The sequence below is a fragment of the Bombus vancouverensis genome, chromosome 1 (genome assembly GCF_051014615.1).
Source record: "Bombus vancouverensis nearcticus chromosome 1, iyBomVanc1_principal, whole genome shotgun sequence".
In the NCBI taxonomy this organism is placed as follows: Eukaryota; Metazoa; Arthropoda; class Insecta; order Hymenoptera; family Apidae; genus Bombus; species Bombus vancouverensis.
In genome coordinates this window covers 13,372,819-13,391,468 of record NC_134911.1, presented here as the reverse complement: position 1 = coordinate 13,391,468, position 18,650 = coordinate 13,372,819, and the positions used below count along the sequence as shown (strand labels likewise).

Sequence of the window (18,650 nt, the reverse complement as noted above, 5' to 3'; positions counted from 1 at the left end):
GAAGAATTGAATAATTCGTATCACAATCGGCAGGGAAATGTCCTAAGGAATATCCAACAGCGGCGAATATATCGTTCGGTAACGATACAAACACGCGGTGTTACGTGTATAATTTATCGCGCGCGTGGTGAGAGCTGTTGGAGGATGTGCGCGCATTTATACAGCATCGAACCGGGTATCGGTGGATTACGGATTACCGGCTCGAACGTGGACACCCTATTAGCAGATTACCGAGCGGCCCTGAAACAATTTTCTACGGCCACACTTCCTCTCTCTCTCTCTCTTTCTACCCCTTTCCCCTTCTGTTCCCCGGCTTTTTTCCGGCGACCAGATCTGCCTGGATTTTTTTTCTTTTTCCAATCTCTCCCTCGGTTCTCTTTCCTCTGTACGCGGCTTTATCAGAGCGCAGGCTCGATCGGTGAGTGCTTCCATCCAGACGAGAGCTCTCACCCCGAGGCACGGAAAAAGATAGGGCTGAATTTTGTTCCTTTTTAGTCCTATCCCCTCCTTCCCCGTAGGTTCGTTTCGCACGATTTTCGGAATATTTCCAGCATCGACCAAATTCGTTTTATCGTAAACGAATGGTTACAACTGGTTGCTAGTGATTTTCAATTCGTGCAACTGTCGATGGTAGTTTCCCAAAATCGACGCTGCTTTGTTCGCGTGACTCGAAAAATTTGATGCCTTTTAACTTCTCTTTTTTCTGTGCTGGGATTGATTGTTAGAAAATCATCATTCAGGGTATTTGTGAGAAAGTGTACACCAATCGCGTGGACAGCGATGGTTCGTTAAGTCTGTCATGTTTGGTGGAAGAGAATAATAGATTCGAATATAGAATAATAGAATAATAGAAGAATCGTAATAGTCGACTGTAGTACAATTAAATTTGACCGCAATTAAAAACATTTGTTTGGTTTAAGTTAGATAGTTGTTGTAGGTAACTTGTCTAAATTAAACGAAAATTTTCCATGAAAAATATTCACTACACGAGAATCTGCAGACACTGAAAGAGTATTTTAATCATTGAAACGAAAAATTCAACATCGACGGACTGAATGAATCGACAAACGCATGAATTTTATAAGTAGCAATTTATAGAATCGATCCAATAAACCTTTAATTCACCATTTAATAATATCATTTATTCATTATCTTGGAAACGTCGACTACAATGTTCAAGATCTAAAGAATTAAAGTCGAATAAAGAATTTAAAGTATCTCTACTGAAAATAATTTGCAAAGGGGCTGATACAATTTTTACTTTTGTTAACCCACGATACCTGTTGGTAGAAGAAAGATGGAGAAGGATGTATATTAAGAAAAAGGGCTCGAGTTCGTTGAGAGAAGACAAATTCGAATTATACGGGTTTTTCGTTAGCTTAACGGGGGAAAGATTTCAGCCGCAAGCGGATTAGAGACAAGCTTCTCACCGGTAACCTCAGGATCGAGATCTCGCTAACGATAATACGCCGTTCCGGAATATTTTCCTCTTACATTGAGCAACAGTCTAACGACCGTGCTCGTTAATGAACATTAACCGAGAGGAGGAAGAAGAAGATGCTTCCTTCGAATGAAATTAAAGGAGAGAACGAACTGGCTCGTTCCTTTTTCGTAGGTGTCGAGAGATGCTATTTGGCTAGTTAAACGTTGCTGCTGCTTCTATATACCGGTTATTTAGTTCTCCGTTTAAACAGATAGAAATGGGAATTGTCAAATTAACGAGGTTTTCATCGCTGGAAATTGGGTTGGGAACAAGATTAAAACGTATATTAACGTGCACAGATGCGTTATTATATCAAAAAATATTACTGTTACATTTTCAAAGTTGTCACAGAGGAACGTTTCCCTATTCTTAATTCTTTGCCTCTTGGCGTTAATTCGATCAAGTTTTACACCCTCATCTGCAACGTATAGCTGACACATCATAAAATCTATATGAGCTTTTAGAATATAACTAAAACACGTATCTCAATGACTGCAAGATCCCAATATAGAGTCAGATATTGAGCAGATAAAATCAGAAACCAACATTACATCAAGGAGTTTCATTTCTTAAGTACAATTTATGTGTCTGCAATAATGTGCAAATATCCAGACTTAACAACTTACGGACAGTACAATCATGCTATGCATAATGCTTATTTCTTTCTACATATTTTTTCTTTTCAAAGTGCAAGGTATTTAAATATCATGTTTATATTTTATATTAAACACTCGATTCACGTTAACGTCAAAAACTTACTCGCTCGCCGTAAAACAGAGGTCTCGTGAATCCGTATTTTTCGAATTTCCTACCTTTGTCTCGTTCTACGAAGTACAACTACGAATTTTGTAAATGTCCCTTTATGAAGCTCCGAAACGACGTCGAAAAACGGTTCCCCAGCCCCCGTAATTCAAACTCTGCGCGCTATTAATTTCGTGGAGCGGAGAAAACGTTCGCGTTATTGCTTTTCCGAGGCGGCTGCGTCGTCTGACAGTCAAAGGTCCCCGCGACTGACTCAAACGATATTAAGGGAACACAACCCGCGATATTTCGTTCACGTTGAATCGAGCACGTTGAAATTAAACAGTTCTTCATTAGTGGGGTCCAGAGTAGCCCCGAAATCGGCCGCAAACAGATTAGAAACGTGGTCTTTCCCGGCGCATTGATACTAGAAAGCAATTGACTACACGGCCCCATGAGAAACGAAACGGATATGGGACGCGCCGCGTAAGCTCGTTCCGGTTTTTCAGCTCTGTAAGACGAGACATGGATATCACCTGCTCGGGTTACCTGGCATCGACCTCCTAACCTCGTCGAGATAATGAAACCCGGCAGAAGACGTTGCGCCCGTGGCTTTAATTCCATCAGTACACCACCTTCCCAGAGCAATTCCAATTTGTTCCCCTCCAACGGCTTAAACACCATGCGCGATGGAACGTTTCGTGCTGCTTAAAAAAAAAAGTTCACCCAAGATTTATGGTGCCGTGATGGATAATAAATTGGCTTCTTGCCTAGAAAAGTGATACTACCTAGAAAAGTAAATTATTCAGGATATCGATGGAAAATAGAAAGTTGGAGGGACAACGTTATTAATTACTGAAGTATTTAACGACGATGAAATGCTTGTTCTTTTATAATTGAAGTGTTTGCAATTATAAGAAAGCAGCTTTAATGTTTGAACTAGATTTATTAGAAGAGAAAGGAAGATGCATAGGTTTCATATTGAATGTACAAAAGATTAGTGCTAAGAATATTAATGGATTATGAATTTAAAATACGTTTTCAAAAGTAATTTGATCGATGCCATTGATTGTGAGTTAGTTTTTATTGATTTACGCAAATTAAACGGAGTACAATCTCTAATGAAATATTGTTAATAGATACGTATTCTTTTGAGATTAGAACGAACAGAGAAAAAATGTCTTTGTGAATTGTGACATTCTTTTTGTTAAATTGTATAATTATAACACTTTCATTTTAGTAAATAGATTTTTTCGCAGATCAGTTTTACTGATATTTTAGAATTGATGGCTTTCTACACATGTCACTCTTCGATTAAGTTTATTGGATAGAAATTAATTGAACGTAACTGTATCGTAAATGCAAGCAATTTATTAGGAAGGAAGGATTTTCTTACCGAAGGGGATGAAAGTTAAGTTACTGTAAATAAGGAAATAGCAGATTGTTTATAGTGTGTCTTACCTACGAACACGTAGCTAATAAAATTGTAAACGTATCGTCGAAACTTTTCTGATCCTGTTTCTTATGTTACGACCTGATAGAAAACGCGTGTATCCTATCGATCGAGGAACCTTCTTAATAACTTCCTGAAAAAATATTTTCACAACGAAAATATGCGATTTTATGATAAGAAGAAAACATTTTTATTAAAGGTTAGGAGAGCAAAACTTGCTAACTTTAGAACTGCTATGGTAGGTTCACACGCTAAATGTCACGAGGGATCTACTTGACACCCGTAAGTTGAAAGTAGATTCTAAGATTTTCAGTCCAAAGTCTCATGCTTATTATCTAAGATTTAGCAAGATTAGTCATCTGTAACTGAAAGTTACAGATGGGATTTCACTAGTTTCGACTTTAAAACGTTAAATACAATTTTTTGGAGAAACTGATTTTTATGAATCTGATCTTAAGAATACCAAGTGCAATGTCTAACTTTGTGAATTCAAACTCGTACTAATTTCAACTCACCAGTACCATCGATGAATATTACTTATCCGTGGTTGCGAATACCAGATGTTACAAAACATTGATTGCCTTTATCACTGTGAATGGTCTGATGGTTCTAAGCTCGTACGAATACTATTTGCTACGTGTCTTGAGTTACGGACACTATGTTCTACAAGTGAAAGTCTACGCAAATCCTTTGTAGGTCCAGGCTTCCAGGCACTAGTCCTTCTTTCTATTGCGATTTTGACTAAAGTTCAGATTTGATTCTAGCAACTAAATCAGATATCCATAAACGTATTATCTCGGAACTGCAACCATATACACACTTTAGCCATGATTCCTTTCATCGTACCTACGTGCAAATTTATCAAGTATAATATCTAAAGCTCACGCTGTCTAATCTGAAACACTAGTGCGACACCTTGGGTCGCGACGACGCACATAATCGCACTGCACAAACACATAAATAACCAGTATAATATACAGGGAATCTCTGGTACAATTGCCATCCTATTGCAACGGCGAGAGCGATCCATCTGAGTCGCCGGATATATGGGCTCCCTTCAGAATGATCCTCCCTCCTTCGAGCACGGATATCAATTTTATGTGTCGGTAGGACGATATCGGCCTCGCTCGCTTCCACCCCATCCTGCCGCTTGTTTATGGCTGTATTAATTATTCCTATCGCGTATTCGCCGAGCTACGCTCGCTTCTATTCCCACACGTTGCTGCAGTTGCAGTTGTAATGCATCCGCGGTCGCTCGTTCCGAGCTAGCCGATATAACCACTCGCTCTCGTGCTCTTTCTCTCTCTCTCTCTCTCTCTCTCTACGCGCAACGGTTTAAGGTTTAAGGGGGCGCGTTCCATTTGCGTGCCGTTTACAACTCGCTGGCCCGCTTACAGCTGCCTGGCCTGTATAACCCTTTGCTGTATTAAGTCCGCGTCAGAACCGCTACGTTGCTACATACGCTGCCAATTCAATGGCCGATTGATTCACAAATAGTAGTACAGCGATCCTCTGATCTTGATACAGCCAAGATGCCAATTAGCAATCAAAAACTAAACATTGTTGAAAGAGGTAAGAAATTGAGATTTTTACTTCAATTTTGTTTGAATTTTTTTTTTAAGTGGGTTGTGATTAATGAGCTTGTGAATTTTAACAATTGCTTTGGCTAGTAGTACGCTACTTTATTTCGTTACTTTTTGTATAAAATAGCCAGTGCTAGCTTGCACATAAAATAGCCTCTCAGCAATATGTTAATTAGTAAGGAAAAATTATTACGTAACTATTACCGAATTGCCATGTTTTATTTAAAGGTTTGAAGGAGTAGAAAATAACAAAATTTTCAATTTCATGTTTCTTTTCATGGAAGTGAGGTTGAAAGTTTAAATTGTTTCATTAGCAGGAAGGTAAAACGGAGATTGAAAATTACGTTCTCTTTCCTCTGTGATTTTCTTCGAGAATCGTACATAACCGATCTTGGAATCGTTAGAATCTATTTTCAAACGAGAGTCGTCGTTATTAGATCCCCGTGACCCTGAGTTCGCCAGTATCGGCTTCCGTGACCCGAGAGGCTCGATATTGGATCCCGTGACCTCGTGTCGTGGACCTCCTGTCTGGCGAGACTGCAGTTATCGACATCGTGTTTCACTTCCTTAAATGTCTTAAATATTTATTCCTTAACCTGCTTACTATTTTCCTTAAAATATCATTAGAATTCTAATTAAAAGAACTAATTAATTTTCTAAACACATCGAAATTCAAATCTATATTCAATTAGACATAAGCTCTTCGCAACAAACATCAAGATTTACCCGCTGATGTTTAACATAAATTAAGTGATTTTCATTGTGTTATGCTCCGACTACGTCATTATAAATCTGTTATTTATTTCTTATACTACACGCTACCAAATATTAAAAAATAATAAAATATGCGAAATTTTTTCGTAGTTGGAAAAATATATTCGATGTTATTTCCCGAATGTATTATTTCAATTTTAATCATTCGTGTATACTTGTACGGAGCAATAAGAAGCTTATTTCAGTGTTTCTAGAATTGTCTGGTATTTTCGAGCAATCTTTTTCTATCGCAGCATTCAGCCAGTAGCTTTGTCATTCAATGGTCAGACACGAAACGCGCTGCTATACGGATGAAAAGGCGCAAAAATGCTGTCGCCTATTTCTAGGTCCGTCTTTCTACAGAAGAGTCGCGACGTCGGATTTCATGGAAACGGCACGATCCATTTAATATATCAGCGAAGACGCCGGCAACATACGACGCTCGGGAATCGTTCGATCCGTGTGAAAAATCTTGGCGAAAATCGGCTTTCGACAGACAGCGTATCATTCCGTGTAACTCACGACCAACTTTCACGATACCGCCGTTATTGATACACGGAAAAGAAGTTTCGAGCAGCACGAATTTTTCGAAAGCTGCATCATTTGAAATATTCATCGTGCGAGCATATAGAATACTGTTGTCGATAAAACAAGTGAAATAAAGGTGAAATCTAGTCGTGCGTCAGAGGGTTTGCACAATTCTGACTACATGATTTGAAACATGGTCCTAAAACATGCTTCTATACTTTCAACACTTTTATATTTTAATACTACGGAACTGTTTTTAGGTGAAATCAGCGTGTTATCGATATTCAAACAATTTTTCGTATTAGAGTTTATAAAATAATTGTTCGTGAGTAATACGAAATTTACATTCTCTGTCTCTTATTTAATTTTATCTTCCTGTGTATTTAGTATTTTTATTCTTTTTTTTTTATTGCCTTCGTTTTCATCATCTTCATCGCTTCCATAATAATGCTATTACATCTATTTCTTTGACAATTTGAGTATGATATTTTCGGCTTCTCAAAAAGCAAGTCCAATCCTTGCCTAATATATTTGTATTGTTCAAGGCAAACAAACTGTCAGTGTCTTATTTCGAAAGGCAGATAATTAATCGAATTATTAAAGAAAACTCATAATTTATTTTATTTAGCATAGTTTTATTTAGTAAAATAATACAAAAATATTGAATCATCCAGAATTATTCATAAAATGTGCAATCCTGCATCTACTGTATAATTTCTTGTAAAGAAGGAATCTTCTTTCTACTGTTAACTTTCTATAACAACTCTTCTATTATACTGCCCATTTCTTGTGTGCTCTATATATACATATAATAATGGCAGAACACCATCAACTTTTCCCTTCACAGTAGTATTATCCTCCCAATTTTGGCCCTACTCGATTCGTCAATACATAAATGGATCTTAAATGAACCTGTGCACGCATAATATCTGATTTCGGCTTCTTACAACAATATGAACACGGCCTGAATATTTGCAGAATATCATCCATCGTGATCTCGTTAAATCAACACCGTGGTGAATATGGTAGACGCGCGAGATCAAAGCAGCCGCGAATACAATTCACATATATCCTGTTACGTTCCTCTCCAAAATAATATACAATCATCCGAATCCACCTTGGTTTTCGCAACAGGAAACGTCAGACGGATCAGATTGCGGCCGCTCATATTTTTCGGATCGAATAACAGATCGGCCCCGTTAGAGATTCTAATCCGAACGGAAAGGCAAACGAAACCCGTGCGCACGTTTGCTCTTCGCACGCGATCGACCAAGTCGCGCATACATACATATATGTACGTACATATATGCAGTCGAGGGTAAAAATAAGTAGACAGGTAGTGGAAATAGGTATCGATGAAATTTCGTTAAATACAGCTTGCTTACACAAAAGTGTAAATATTACTTTCAATTATCTATCACATAATTTGTGAGCACATATCTACCACATAATTTGGGAAAGGATATTTAATAAATAAAACTGAATTACCTATATAATGCTAGAACCGGTTCGATTAAACTTCACTGATTCCTATTTCCACTACTTCTACATTTATTTCTGTATCTACCTGCATATGCGTACACGCGGATTTGCTTCGTTTAGTCAGTCGGATTCGTCGTTTGCGGTTTGATTCTCGGCCTCGATGTTCATATTTCAGGCTCGTATCACGGTTATCCTTCGAGGAGTTACGTTCGGGTAGCTTGTTTCTCGAGAATCGATCGAACGTGGACAGGAAGAGATGGTTCAGACTGAATGGAAAGACGAGAGAAACGAAGCAGCAATGTCCACCGCCTTCATCGAGATTTAACGCTGGCATTTACATTTAGGAGGACCTCTCGAGGTGTTGTTTGCTAATCGGATCCGGAAAATGGTGCTCGTGAAATTCGTTCTGAACGCTGTAAACACGCTCCAATGGTAGCTCGATGCTCCGTCCATCAGCGAGCTTAACAAAACCACCGTCTACCATTCAAGTAGATCTCATCCTGTCTCTGAATCTGAACGTCCAGTCTCGTTGCTCGTTCTTTTTTCGTTTTTAGGCTGAAGGAACATTCCAGACATTGGCTGTGCCTCGTTCTTTTGGAGGTTTCGTTAAAAGTTTCCCGTTTTTTTGTTTTCGTACCACCACTTCCTTTTATCCGCTCGTTTGCTTTCAATATTCACGGAATGGAGATCGTAGTCGCGAGACTAGTCTGGTTGGCTGAAACCGATGGTGATAAAGGTAAAGGAAGTTCTTGTAGGAAACGTCGATAGAGTGGCTGAATTTTTCTTTTCTTCCCGCACGATTTGTTTGGCATGGTGTTCGGTGAATTGTTGGATGGTTTGAAGTACGAGTATAGCGCGGAGAGTGGCTTTGAAAGGAACAATGACTCGAACCTTTGTCGAACTTTTCTTGTCAATTTTTATTGCGTTAATATTGTGGGAGATGTTCTTGATGTTTTGAAAGGGCGAAAATCGACCGACCATATGATCGGTCGAATTTTTGTTATAGTAGAGCGTAAAGTTCAATAAATATGTTACATACTTCCGTAAGATTTGAACAAAAATATCGACCAAATATAGAAATATTTACTACTTTCGAAGAAATGAATTCATCTACTTGATACATACACATTTGCCACAAAACATTACCAAACTTCCACCAGTAAGATTCGATAATTCATTGCTTGCAAATAAATTTATTTATCAAATTCATTTTCTGTAACATTTATAACAACGTCATAATGCTATTTAATACGGTATCTTCTACTTGAAAATTCATTAAATCTCTAACACACACACTTAACGTCGCTTCTTTAATCAAACGTACTCTGTTTCTAGAAAATCTAACATTAAATTTAATTAAAGAACTAAAGATAAATGATGTACCTAAGAGATTCCAAAACATTCGGTGGTAAAGGACGATGAACGATCTATTTTTATTTTGTGTTTCAGCTTCTAGCTGGTAACAATAATCCGTACTCGGAGAAGGAACAGGTCTTCGACCCTGCGATCGTTGCAACGAAAGTCCGTTTTATTCCTTATACCTCTCACATGCGGATCGTATGCATACGAGTGGAGCTTTATGGTTGTCCGTGGACTGGTGAGTACAATTTATTACAGTTACTTTTGCCTCCTATATCGCAGGATCTTGCTACTTATTTGTGACAAGATATCCACCGCTAAATATTGAAAAGAACGATGCAGTAGTTCCTTCGGCATCGAGTATTTTTATCATGCTGTCAGTACTTTCCGTTTTATCGGATCGAGGAGGGAACTTCTTACCGTTGGAAAAGCGTGCACGCGACCGGGACCGTATTTCCTGCGTTCTGTCAGCGTCGATTTTCCTGCCTCAAAAATCTAATACCATTCTCTGGCTGTCGTTTGTCGCTTACTATAATTCCATTCCTTTTCTAGCACGGTGAATGCAATAAATAGTCGCTGAAAAACTTGCTTCGAATACAAAGTGGGTTACCACTTTAACTATAAAACTACTTTCAAAACCGATCCAGACAGAAATGAAATACGCTTAATCTTGTATTCCGTTGGATTATTGTGAGCCCAAGCTTTATAAGTAGATCGTGAGCGTCTACCTTTTGGTGGGAAGTTTGAGAGTACAAAAATGCAAGAATACATATAATATGGAGGAACATGTAATAGGTTGTGACGTATGAAATATCCGAGTCTTCAGGATTCGTATCACTGAATTCTAAAATGGATGCTTCTAAAAGCATCTGCTTCTAAAAGGTATCTGCGTAGAAAGCTGTTGAGAAATGAAAGTTGTATGTATATATATAAAAGACAAAGTTCTTAACTTCGGTGTAACATACTACGATACATCTAAAAGTGTACAAATGTTTACTGAAGAATAGAAATTCTCAGCGTTATTCGTAACTCTATTACTCGTACATTTGCAATCTATTCTACAGATATATAAAATATTCAAACAACAGTACTCGGTGAAACATTTGGAAGATTCCATTTTTAGATTAGACTTTTCCTTCAGATTCCATTTTTAATTGTATTATTCCACAGCAATTCTAAATTTCCAGACAGTTTAAAATTTTACACCGTTTACTTATAAGTTTCTTCCGATTAATTCCTATTCCAAGTTTAGAAGATTGCATGAAACAAAATTTATCAGCTCGACCCAAGAGCTAGCACAGGTATGTTGCGTTAATTTGACCCCAAATAGGTTCACAAAGTCTCATCTGGTGTAGGAACTTCCAGCTTCGATCGTTATTGCCGTTCTAACAATAGATATTGTTACCTCGTATCGACGTTGTTCGTAGGTGGTGGACGTTTTAAGAAATATTTACACCGACGATGTTTGTTTCCCATTATTGAATCGGTATTGTTCTCGCAGTATCGGAGGGACGTGTATGCACGGTTGAACGATGGGACAGCAGCCGCTTGAAAAGTCGCCCGAATTATCAAGTGTACGATATTTTTATTGGTACGTCGTTAGCGGTGAAAAACAGCGCGACCGTAAACGAAAACTTGCGTGTATTCAGTTTTGGTGTCGGGCCAGCTGTGCAATTACTGTAACAAGAACGAAAATATTTTTCATATGCTGAATGGTGATTCTAGTCGAAATTACTGCAATCGCGACTGCTACGAACCTCGGTATTATTCTCTGCGTATACGTGCGTGTATTATATGTATACGCGTATATACAACATATATATTTTTTTGTGAGTTTTTTAACCCCTTCGTGCCCCCATCGCATGAAGCGAACAACACCATGATAAATATAGATACGGTATTTTTATTGCGCTCGAAATTTATCGTTCGTGCCGTTTTATCGGAAAAGAAAGCAATAGGAGGGGAAATCGGTGCCATTTTACCAACGTTCTACACCGCCGGAAGCTCTCTGTTCATTTTTCCCTATCATTCGCGCAAACGGCTAATTTAATACTGTCAAGCTTTTAATCTCATCCTCTTCTCTGGAATAGATATTCGTCGTTGTTGCACGACGGACCATTAAGAATGCAATTGATTATTTTTCGAGCGGTAGCGTCAAAACTCGTACTACGTTCTTCCCTTATTGGCATCTGTCAGTTCTCGTCGCGTCGAAGACGGAAGCTTCCGAATAAAAATCATTTCTCTGTATGTCCTATCGCCGCGAACGTGCCACTCTATCGGATGTCAATCTCCGACGCCGTGATGAGAACGTGCACAGATTAAATTATGCGATTCTTGCGGGTCTCTTAAATGAAGTCGTTTCAAGTAAATAGCTTAGAGAAGCGGTTTTATATTAAATGCAGCTTCTAGATAGTGAAATATTTAGAAGCTCTAACCTGTCGAATGGTAAATTTTATATTTATATTGATGTATATTCTCTTCAATTAGATGTATACTGAAAACCATCGAAATCGCAGAACAATTTTATCTTGTGACTTATTAGATTAAAGTTCGTCCTCGTGTAAAATACGACTCGTGCTTCGGTAAGCTATCTGTGAATCTATATTTGTATTAATTTTCATAAGTTAGAAGGCATATTGACAGAATTCTCTTACAATTTTATTTCTTTATCGATATTATCCAACATTAATTTGATTAAAGTTTTTAAAATTTTAGCAACTATGAAAACAAACAATCTGATATCGGCCACTTCGACGAATTTTAAAAGTAGATCGAGTCACTTAGAAGCCAAATTGACTAATTCCTTTATAAAGTTATTAATTTCACGTTATACCGATACATAACTAATATCCAATATCTCAAGAGAGGAAGCCTTATTTTCATAAATTTATTTATCACATGTAGATACCACAGATGCTTGTAAGTTCCGAAGAACGTTTAAAAATCGTACCAATTATAATTTTCGTTTCTCTATACAATTTAATTTATGAAATCGATCAGCGCGGTTTTTCAGCCACGATCGAGTCTCGATCCTTAAATTACTCACAAACGAACCGTATCACTAAACTCCGGATATCTACGGAAGTTCATATTTCTACGAACACAACGAAAAGAGCAGGACTTAGCCAGATCGCTTATGAATTAAATATACCTAACAAATACTATATTTTGGGATATTTTATATATTTTTGTATAATACATGCATTCTGTAAATTTGTACACCTTTAAATTTTCCGTAGCTGCATAAAAATCCGCGGTCTACACGTCAGAATATAAAAAGTAACCACACGGCGTTTGTATAAAGATTCGAAAGTTTCCCGGTGGCGTCTATTTCCTGAGGACGTGCGCTTTATCCAACGACCAAGCGCAATCTTATCACGTCTCGTCGTGGAATAAAATGTCCGTCTCATCGCCGCTATGATGCATAGTTCACGAACGTACCGTGCTACTACCTTTTTTGTTTTCTCGGTTGCAGACGGCCTGGTGTCGTATTCCATGCCCCAAGGAATTAAGAGAGGATCGGAGGTTGACCTTTCCGACAGAACGTACGACGGCAGGGAAGAAGGAGGTTACCTCTCCGGGGGACTTGGTCAACTTGTCGACGGGCAAAAGGGTCCTGACAACTTCAGATTGGACGTCAGTGGTAACGGGAAAGGTGAGCTGCCTCGTGCTGGAATGAGATTAACGCTAGAGTTTGATCGTGTCTAGATTAGCGTGATAGAACCGTCTGCTACGTTCCGTGCTCGCGAGTTACCAGCTGGTTCGTTTGCTTATTATTTCGTTCCTTCTTCCATCTTTCCCTTTTATCCTTGTTCTTTTTCCTTCTTTCTATTTTTCTTTCTTTCTAGCTCTTGTTCTTTCGTTGTTCTTTTTTTCTTTTCTTCTTTGCGTTACACGTAGAAAGGATCGTTGAAATTCGGCTTGACAGGGCTGGAGGAGCTAGTAAAGGGAGGAAAAGGAGAATGGTCTGCGGGTGGAAAGAAAACAGGATCGTTTAAGCTAACGGGGCTCAGTTTTACGGGAATTAACAATTCTCCTGCGGGTGTTTTCTCGAGTATTATTAAATCTCAATTGTAAATTCGCTGTTTCGTTTCAACGGCGGAATTAAATTTGCTGGGCGTTATCGAACTGCATACATATTACAACAGGTAGAAGTTTCTTTAGCTCTAGTGGAACGTATCGATGATAAAGAAACTCGATGGAGAAGCAAATTGTTTTCTTCGTTCTGTAAGAAAAAGTAATGTATCGATTCTGTAATGAATCGCTAGCTCCGGTCTTTGAAATAGCTCGATTTTTACGTGACAACTTTTTTCTTAAGTACACTATTGTCCTGGAATTAATTATAGTTATTAGAAACGATATAGTAAGACCGAAAAATTGAGTTTTTGGGCGGTGATATCGATTAATACATCCCTTGAAAGTCTCTTAAATTTGAAGCTACACGCATTAATTAAAACTGTACGATATTAAGATCGCTGTTTGCTCAATAACAACAATTAATCTGTTATTGCCAAAAAAAAGAAGCAATTTGAAATTTATGTATTTTTCAAAAAGTCAAAGGTTTTTAATCCTACAAATATATGAATTTCTTCCCTTGATTGATGTCGCCACCTTATTACGTCTTTTCTATCAACCTAACTCATACAGCTCATACGTAGCCAAGTTAACAAAAGATCTCGCGAGGTATCTGCTGCCGGCGCTTAAGCCGGCGAATAAAATTTTCCTCGTGTCGATTCTAGGTGTATAGAGCAGTCTAGATAGTGATAAGAGAATTCTAGGAAGCTATGTCTGCGAAGGCTAGGATACTCGGACTCTTCCGGAGGCAAACGTGTTCCACGTCGCACTCGAATCTGTTCCAATTTACATTTATATTGAACCGCGGACTAGGCTGCGAGCCACGATGCTGTTTACCGGCTCCCAGGATACATTTGTGTCTTTCCATTTACGCCACGGGACAGGCCGAGGCTACGTACTTTCAGCTTCTTAAACTTTTAAACCCGTCGAGACTGCGTGCACCAGCCACTCCTTTCTCTCTATTCTCTGCTTAAACCTCTGTTGCAATCGGAGTCTCTCGAATCGAGAAGAACTGGCCTCTTAGCGTCCTATGCAGCTGCATCCCGTTTCTATTTTCAAAAGACTCGTGAAAATATTTCTTCGCTTCCATTCTTAGTCTGCTTGAGACGATGATGAAGAAGCCACGTCATTGTTTCCATCGTTGTCCAGAAAGTTTCCGTGAAACTTCCGTTTCGTTGGCATGGATGCACTCACTGTTGCATCCTCGTTCTCGTTAATAAGTTTCCTTGGTTTGCATGCAAGAATGGTACGAGAACTGCGATCAGAATGTCAGCGGGAAACGGCTCGTCAGCATCGGAGTGAGTAATTAGGTCATTAGGTAATAACTTTCAGATTGCAGTTTAGCGAACGTCACGACAAGGACAGGGACCGTTGCTGAATCCAATATCGTCAGGCTGAATCTGTGGTATTTTCTAAATTTTTCCGCATCCAGATTTCTTTGATCCGCCGCCTTGTTAATAAATCTTCTCCGTAAATTGTTCTCCAAGCTGTTTTGTTAAATGACGACTTGTTATTCAGCGATGTTATAAATGATTACGTGTACAAAGTTAGTTGTTTTGATGAATGGAGGAGCAAGAAAAAATTTCAACATACAAAATTCGAGTCATTAATAGTCGTCGTAGAAAATTATATAAATGAACTTCGTTCCTCTATCGCTTGCGAAATTATTTAAAAGGTTTAATTAATATATTTTTGTTCCGTACCGCGACCTAGTAATTATACACTTGTCCATTTCTTCATCCACGGTAATTCACAATTCTTTTCTATTTCTATAACAACCTTTCAACACTAGTCGTTTCTAATTTTTTAAACATGCCATGTACGTTTTCTCATTTTTATTTCTCTGTCGTTTCGCTTGTCTAACGCTTTCTTTAACACAATCGCTCGGACCTGCAACAATCCTCAAGGAGTCGTTGCTGTCGTGTCAAAAATTAGTCTTTATCACCACTGATTCCATCTGCCTGCCATAAGGTTTAGTGTTTGCTGTCGAGTCTTTTATTTTCACGATGCATTAAGTCCAGGCGCTCCTTGGTTTCTTCATTACTTGTAATGGTTAAACGTTGGAACACGCGGAATGCGTCACTCGAGGCTACGCTCCGTACTAGCGACTGACCTTCAGTTTGGAGGCGACCTGTTCTCATTTTTTCCTATCAGTTTTTCCAATGAATTAGCAACGATGACCGTTGCTCTTACTTCTTCACCGAAAATGTAAATTGACAAATTCTCTTGTCCCATGTTCTAGTTTCCATCTCAAGTTTTCATCTTTTCCACATCCACCACCTATACTTCGCTTGTACTCAGCTCTCCGCACGAGACACACAGAGAAGCGACACTGATCCGCTTACACTTAACATTCATCCGTACGTTCAGCCATCTTTGTGTTCTCTGCGAAATGTATAGCTATATTTAAACTGTAAAACAAGGTGTCAGATTCATTCGAAATATCCCTATCATCGTAATCGAAGTAGAGAATCAGCTGGCTCGTGGTGTCGATCCTAATCGAGACGAGAATTTACGACGTCGTTGACAAGTCGCACAGCAGACGCGTTGCTCCGCGAACACAGTCGAACAATCTTTGTAAAACCGTTCAAATCAAGGACCACAGGAGAAAGAGAATATTTTGCTTATATTCCTCCCGTCCAAAGAGTTCCAAGTTTCAAGCATGCGAAGTTTTCACAGATACAAATCCACGAAGAATATATCATAATATAAATATTAAAAAGAAATGTAATTAATACAAATGTAAATTACGAAAATACAAATCTACAGAATTTGACAAAGATCAAGAACTCATCTACCATTTCATGACAGTTGATATTTTTTAAATATTCATGAATTCGATCCGAATGCGAAACAAGAAGAAAGTTTCATTAGTATAAAATGTAACATAATATACTATAAAATGAACCAAGAGCGTATTGAATTTTACAATTACTCTCCGTAGAAAACAAGGAATACAGCTCATCGCATTCCTGCCCTTTGGCCTACAGTCATAACCCTTGGAAAAATAGTTCTACACCATGACTACTAAGCTGTTCCTCATCTACGTCGTTTAAATTCTCTTTAGAAATCGATAACACGTGAGCGTATACCGTTTTACGATCACCATACGCTCGGTAGTATAGTTTCAGGATGGTTTAAGTGAGAAAATCATCAAGCTACGGAGAGTTCACGGTGTGGTATATACCCGTTGGTTCGGCGGTTATCTTACGACCCTTCTGAATGTTCAGAATTGATGGTAGATAACGGCCGAAGGCGGCGGCGGCGACGACGACAGGAAACTGGAAACTATTTACTCGGGGGACGATATTAAGGGTGGTTTATATGAAGGAGGATAGATCAGAGCGATATAATGCTGCTGCACTGCTGATCGTGAACATTGTCGATAGAGAGGGAAAGCGGACAGCAAAAGCAGAGGGATGGATGTGCCATGGAAAATCCGAATGCCTACAGCATTCAACGAACACGACGAGTTGAAACGAAACTTCGAACTTTTAATAAGCTCCGAGGGATCGAGGTAGGCTGCCTAGTGGAACAGCTCGACCGATTCCCGCACGAAGGCTGCGTGAAGATGAAGCTGCTTTGTCTTGGTACGCTCGACATCTTCTACGCATCTTTCATCCACCCTCAGAGAATTCGTCGAGGACGAAAGAGAAAAATGCACAGAATTTATAGCGCTAAGAACAAATCTCGGTTGCTTCGGGGAGGTACGATCATCGTGTATCTACTTCTCGTCTTATAAAGCGAGATGAGAGGGCAGGAGAAATTGAAACGTAAATAAGAGACGCGATTATGGGGAGAATCTTGGTATCTCGCTGTTGACACGTTGTAATATTATGTTTCTAAAGATATTTCTGTTAACGCAGTGTAGCGTTCCGTATACTGTAATTATTGAAATTTCGACGGGGTTGCAAGCTTTGATACGCCTGTGAACGACGGAAACTCGGGACGCGTTCTGAGCTGAATTTTGCAAGGTCACAGGAAGTTTTGGAAGTAGGGCCAGATAGCAATCACTCGACCTTATATTTCAATGTAACAACTAATATATATTCTATACTTAACGAAAAAACAAGTAAAAAAACGTATGTAAGAATAGTATATCCGTATACACGATGATTGTGTTGCAAACTCTGTTTAGAATCTATGGCATATTAGTTCTTATAAATAATTTCAATGAGATTTATGTTTTCATGCTATTAATAGTGTATGAAGTTTAGTGATGAACTTTGTGACTTTTTTGCTAATGTATAAAGCTGATAAAGCGAGACGTCAGATCACCTCTGCTTTAACATACCCCAAATTCTTCTCATTGAGTATTTTCTTTGTAAACGTGAAAGCTCTGGAATTGCATATTCAATCCTTAAACATTCAATTCTTAAACGGAACTCATCATTTCAATGGAACAATGATTGTAGAAAAATCCATCTGATTTCAATTACCATGTGATTACATATTTCTTTTTACAAGAAAGTTTTTTTTTAGGTCATTCACAGTAAACTTCCCGGGGAGTTCATTTCGACGAATTCACGTGGAATTCGTAAAATCGCGCGCTCACGAAAGTTCGGCCGGAAAACCGCAGCCAGCGTCCGGTTAAAGGCGGAAATTCGAAGCGAACCGCGAAAAGTAAGAGAGAAACCAGGTTCGGAAAAACGCGTAACTCGCGGTCGCGGCCGGCTTTAGGGTTATTGCAGTCCATTTTCAATCCGCGCGCACTTCCCCCATGGGGCTCGGTGTGTTCGTACGCGAATATACTCGAAACAGTGGTATCTGGCGTCGCGGATCCGTGCAATAACTGCCGCTGCGGCTCCGTACCACGAAACTCTTCCATTTTCCGAAACCGTGTTCCGTTGCACTTGCGGTGCGTATCCACCGACACACTTTAAAATAGAAGTTCCAGGCCCATATATAGATCTGGAGAATAGTTTTCAATCGAGAACCAGGTTACCGAAAGTTAATTCGAAAAGTAATTAAAACACAGATATGTTAACATTTTTTTGAAAGATTCGAGAGATTAAAAGGAATTCTTTTTATTTGGAGTTTAAATCCAACAATAAAATAATGTTTCTTTCAATATATTTAGACGCACATACTCGTGCGTAGTCTTGCATTAAGTAACTTTTAAACAATAGTCCGTTTCAACGAATCTTAGACAATAGGAACGTTAATAGATCGCGCAATTACAAAAATCAAATTT

General features: G+C 38.8%; 1 protein-coding gene across 3 annotated transcripts in view; it reads left to right on the top strand.

The window, feature by feature from the left end:
* Ddr (discoidin domain-containing receptor 2) overlaps positions 1-18,650 on the top strand; it is a 219,280-nt gene that overhangs the window by 151,764 nt on the left and 48,866 nt on the right. For all 3 annotated transcript variants that reach the window (XM_033327399.2, XM_033327401.2, XM_076619821.1), the window contains 2 exons: positions 9,473-9,620; positions 12,858-13,037. In XM_033327399.2, coding sequence (XP_033183290.1) covers positions 9,473-9,620; positions 12,858-13,037 — 328 coding nt within the window. The remainder of the gene's footprint in view (positions 1-9,472; positions 9,621-12,857; positions 13,038-18,650) is intronic.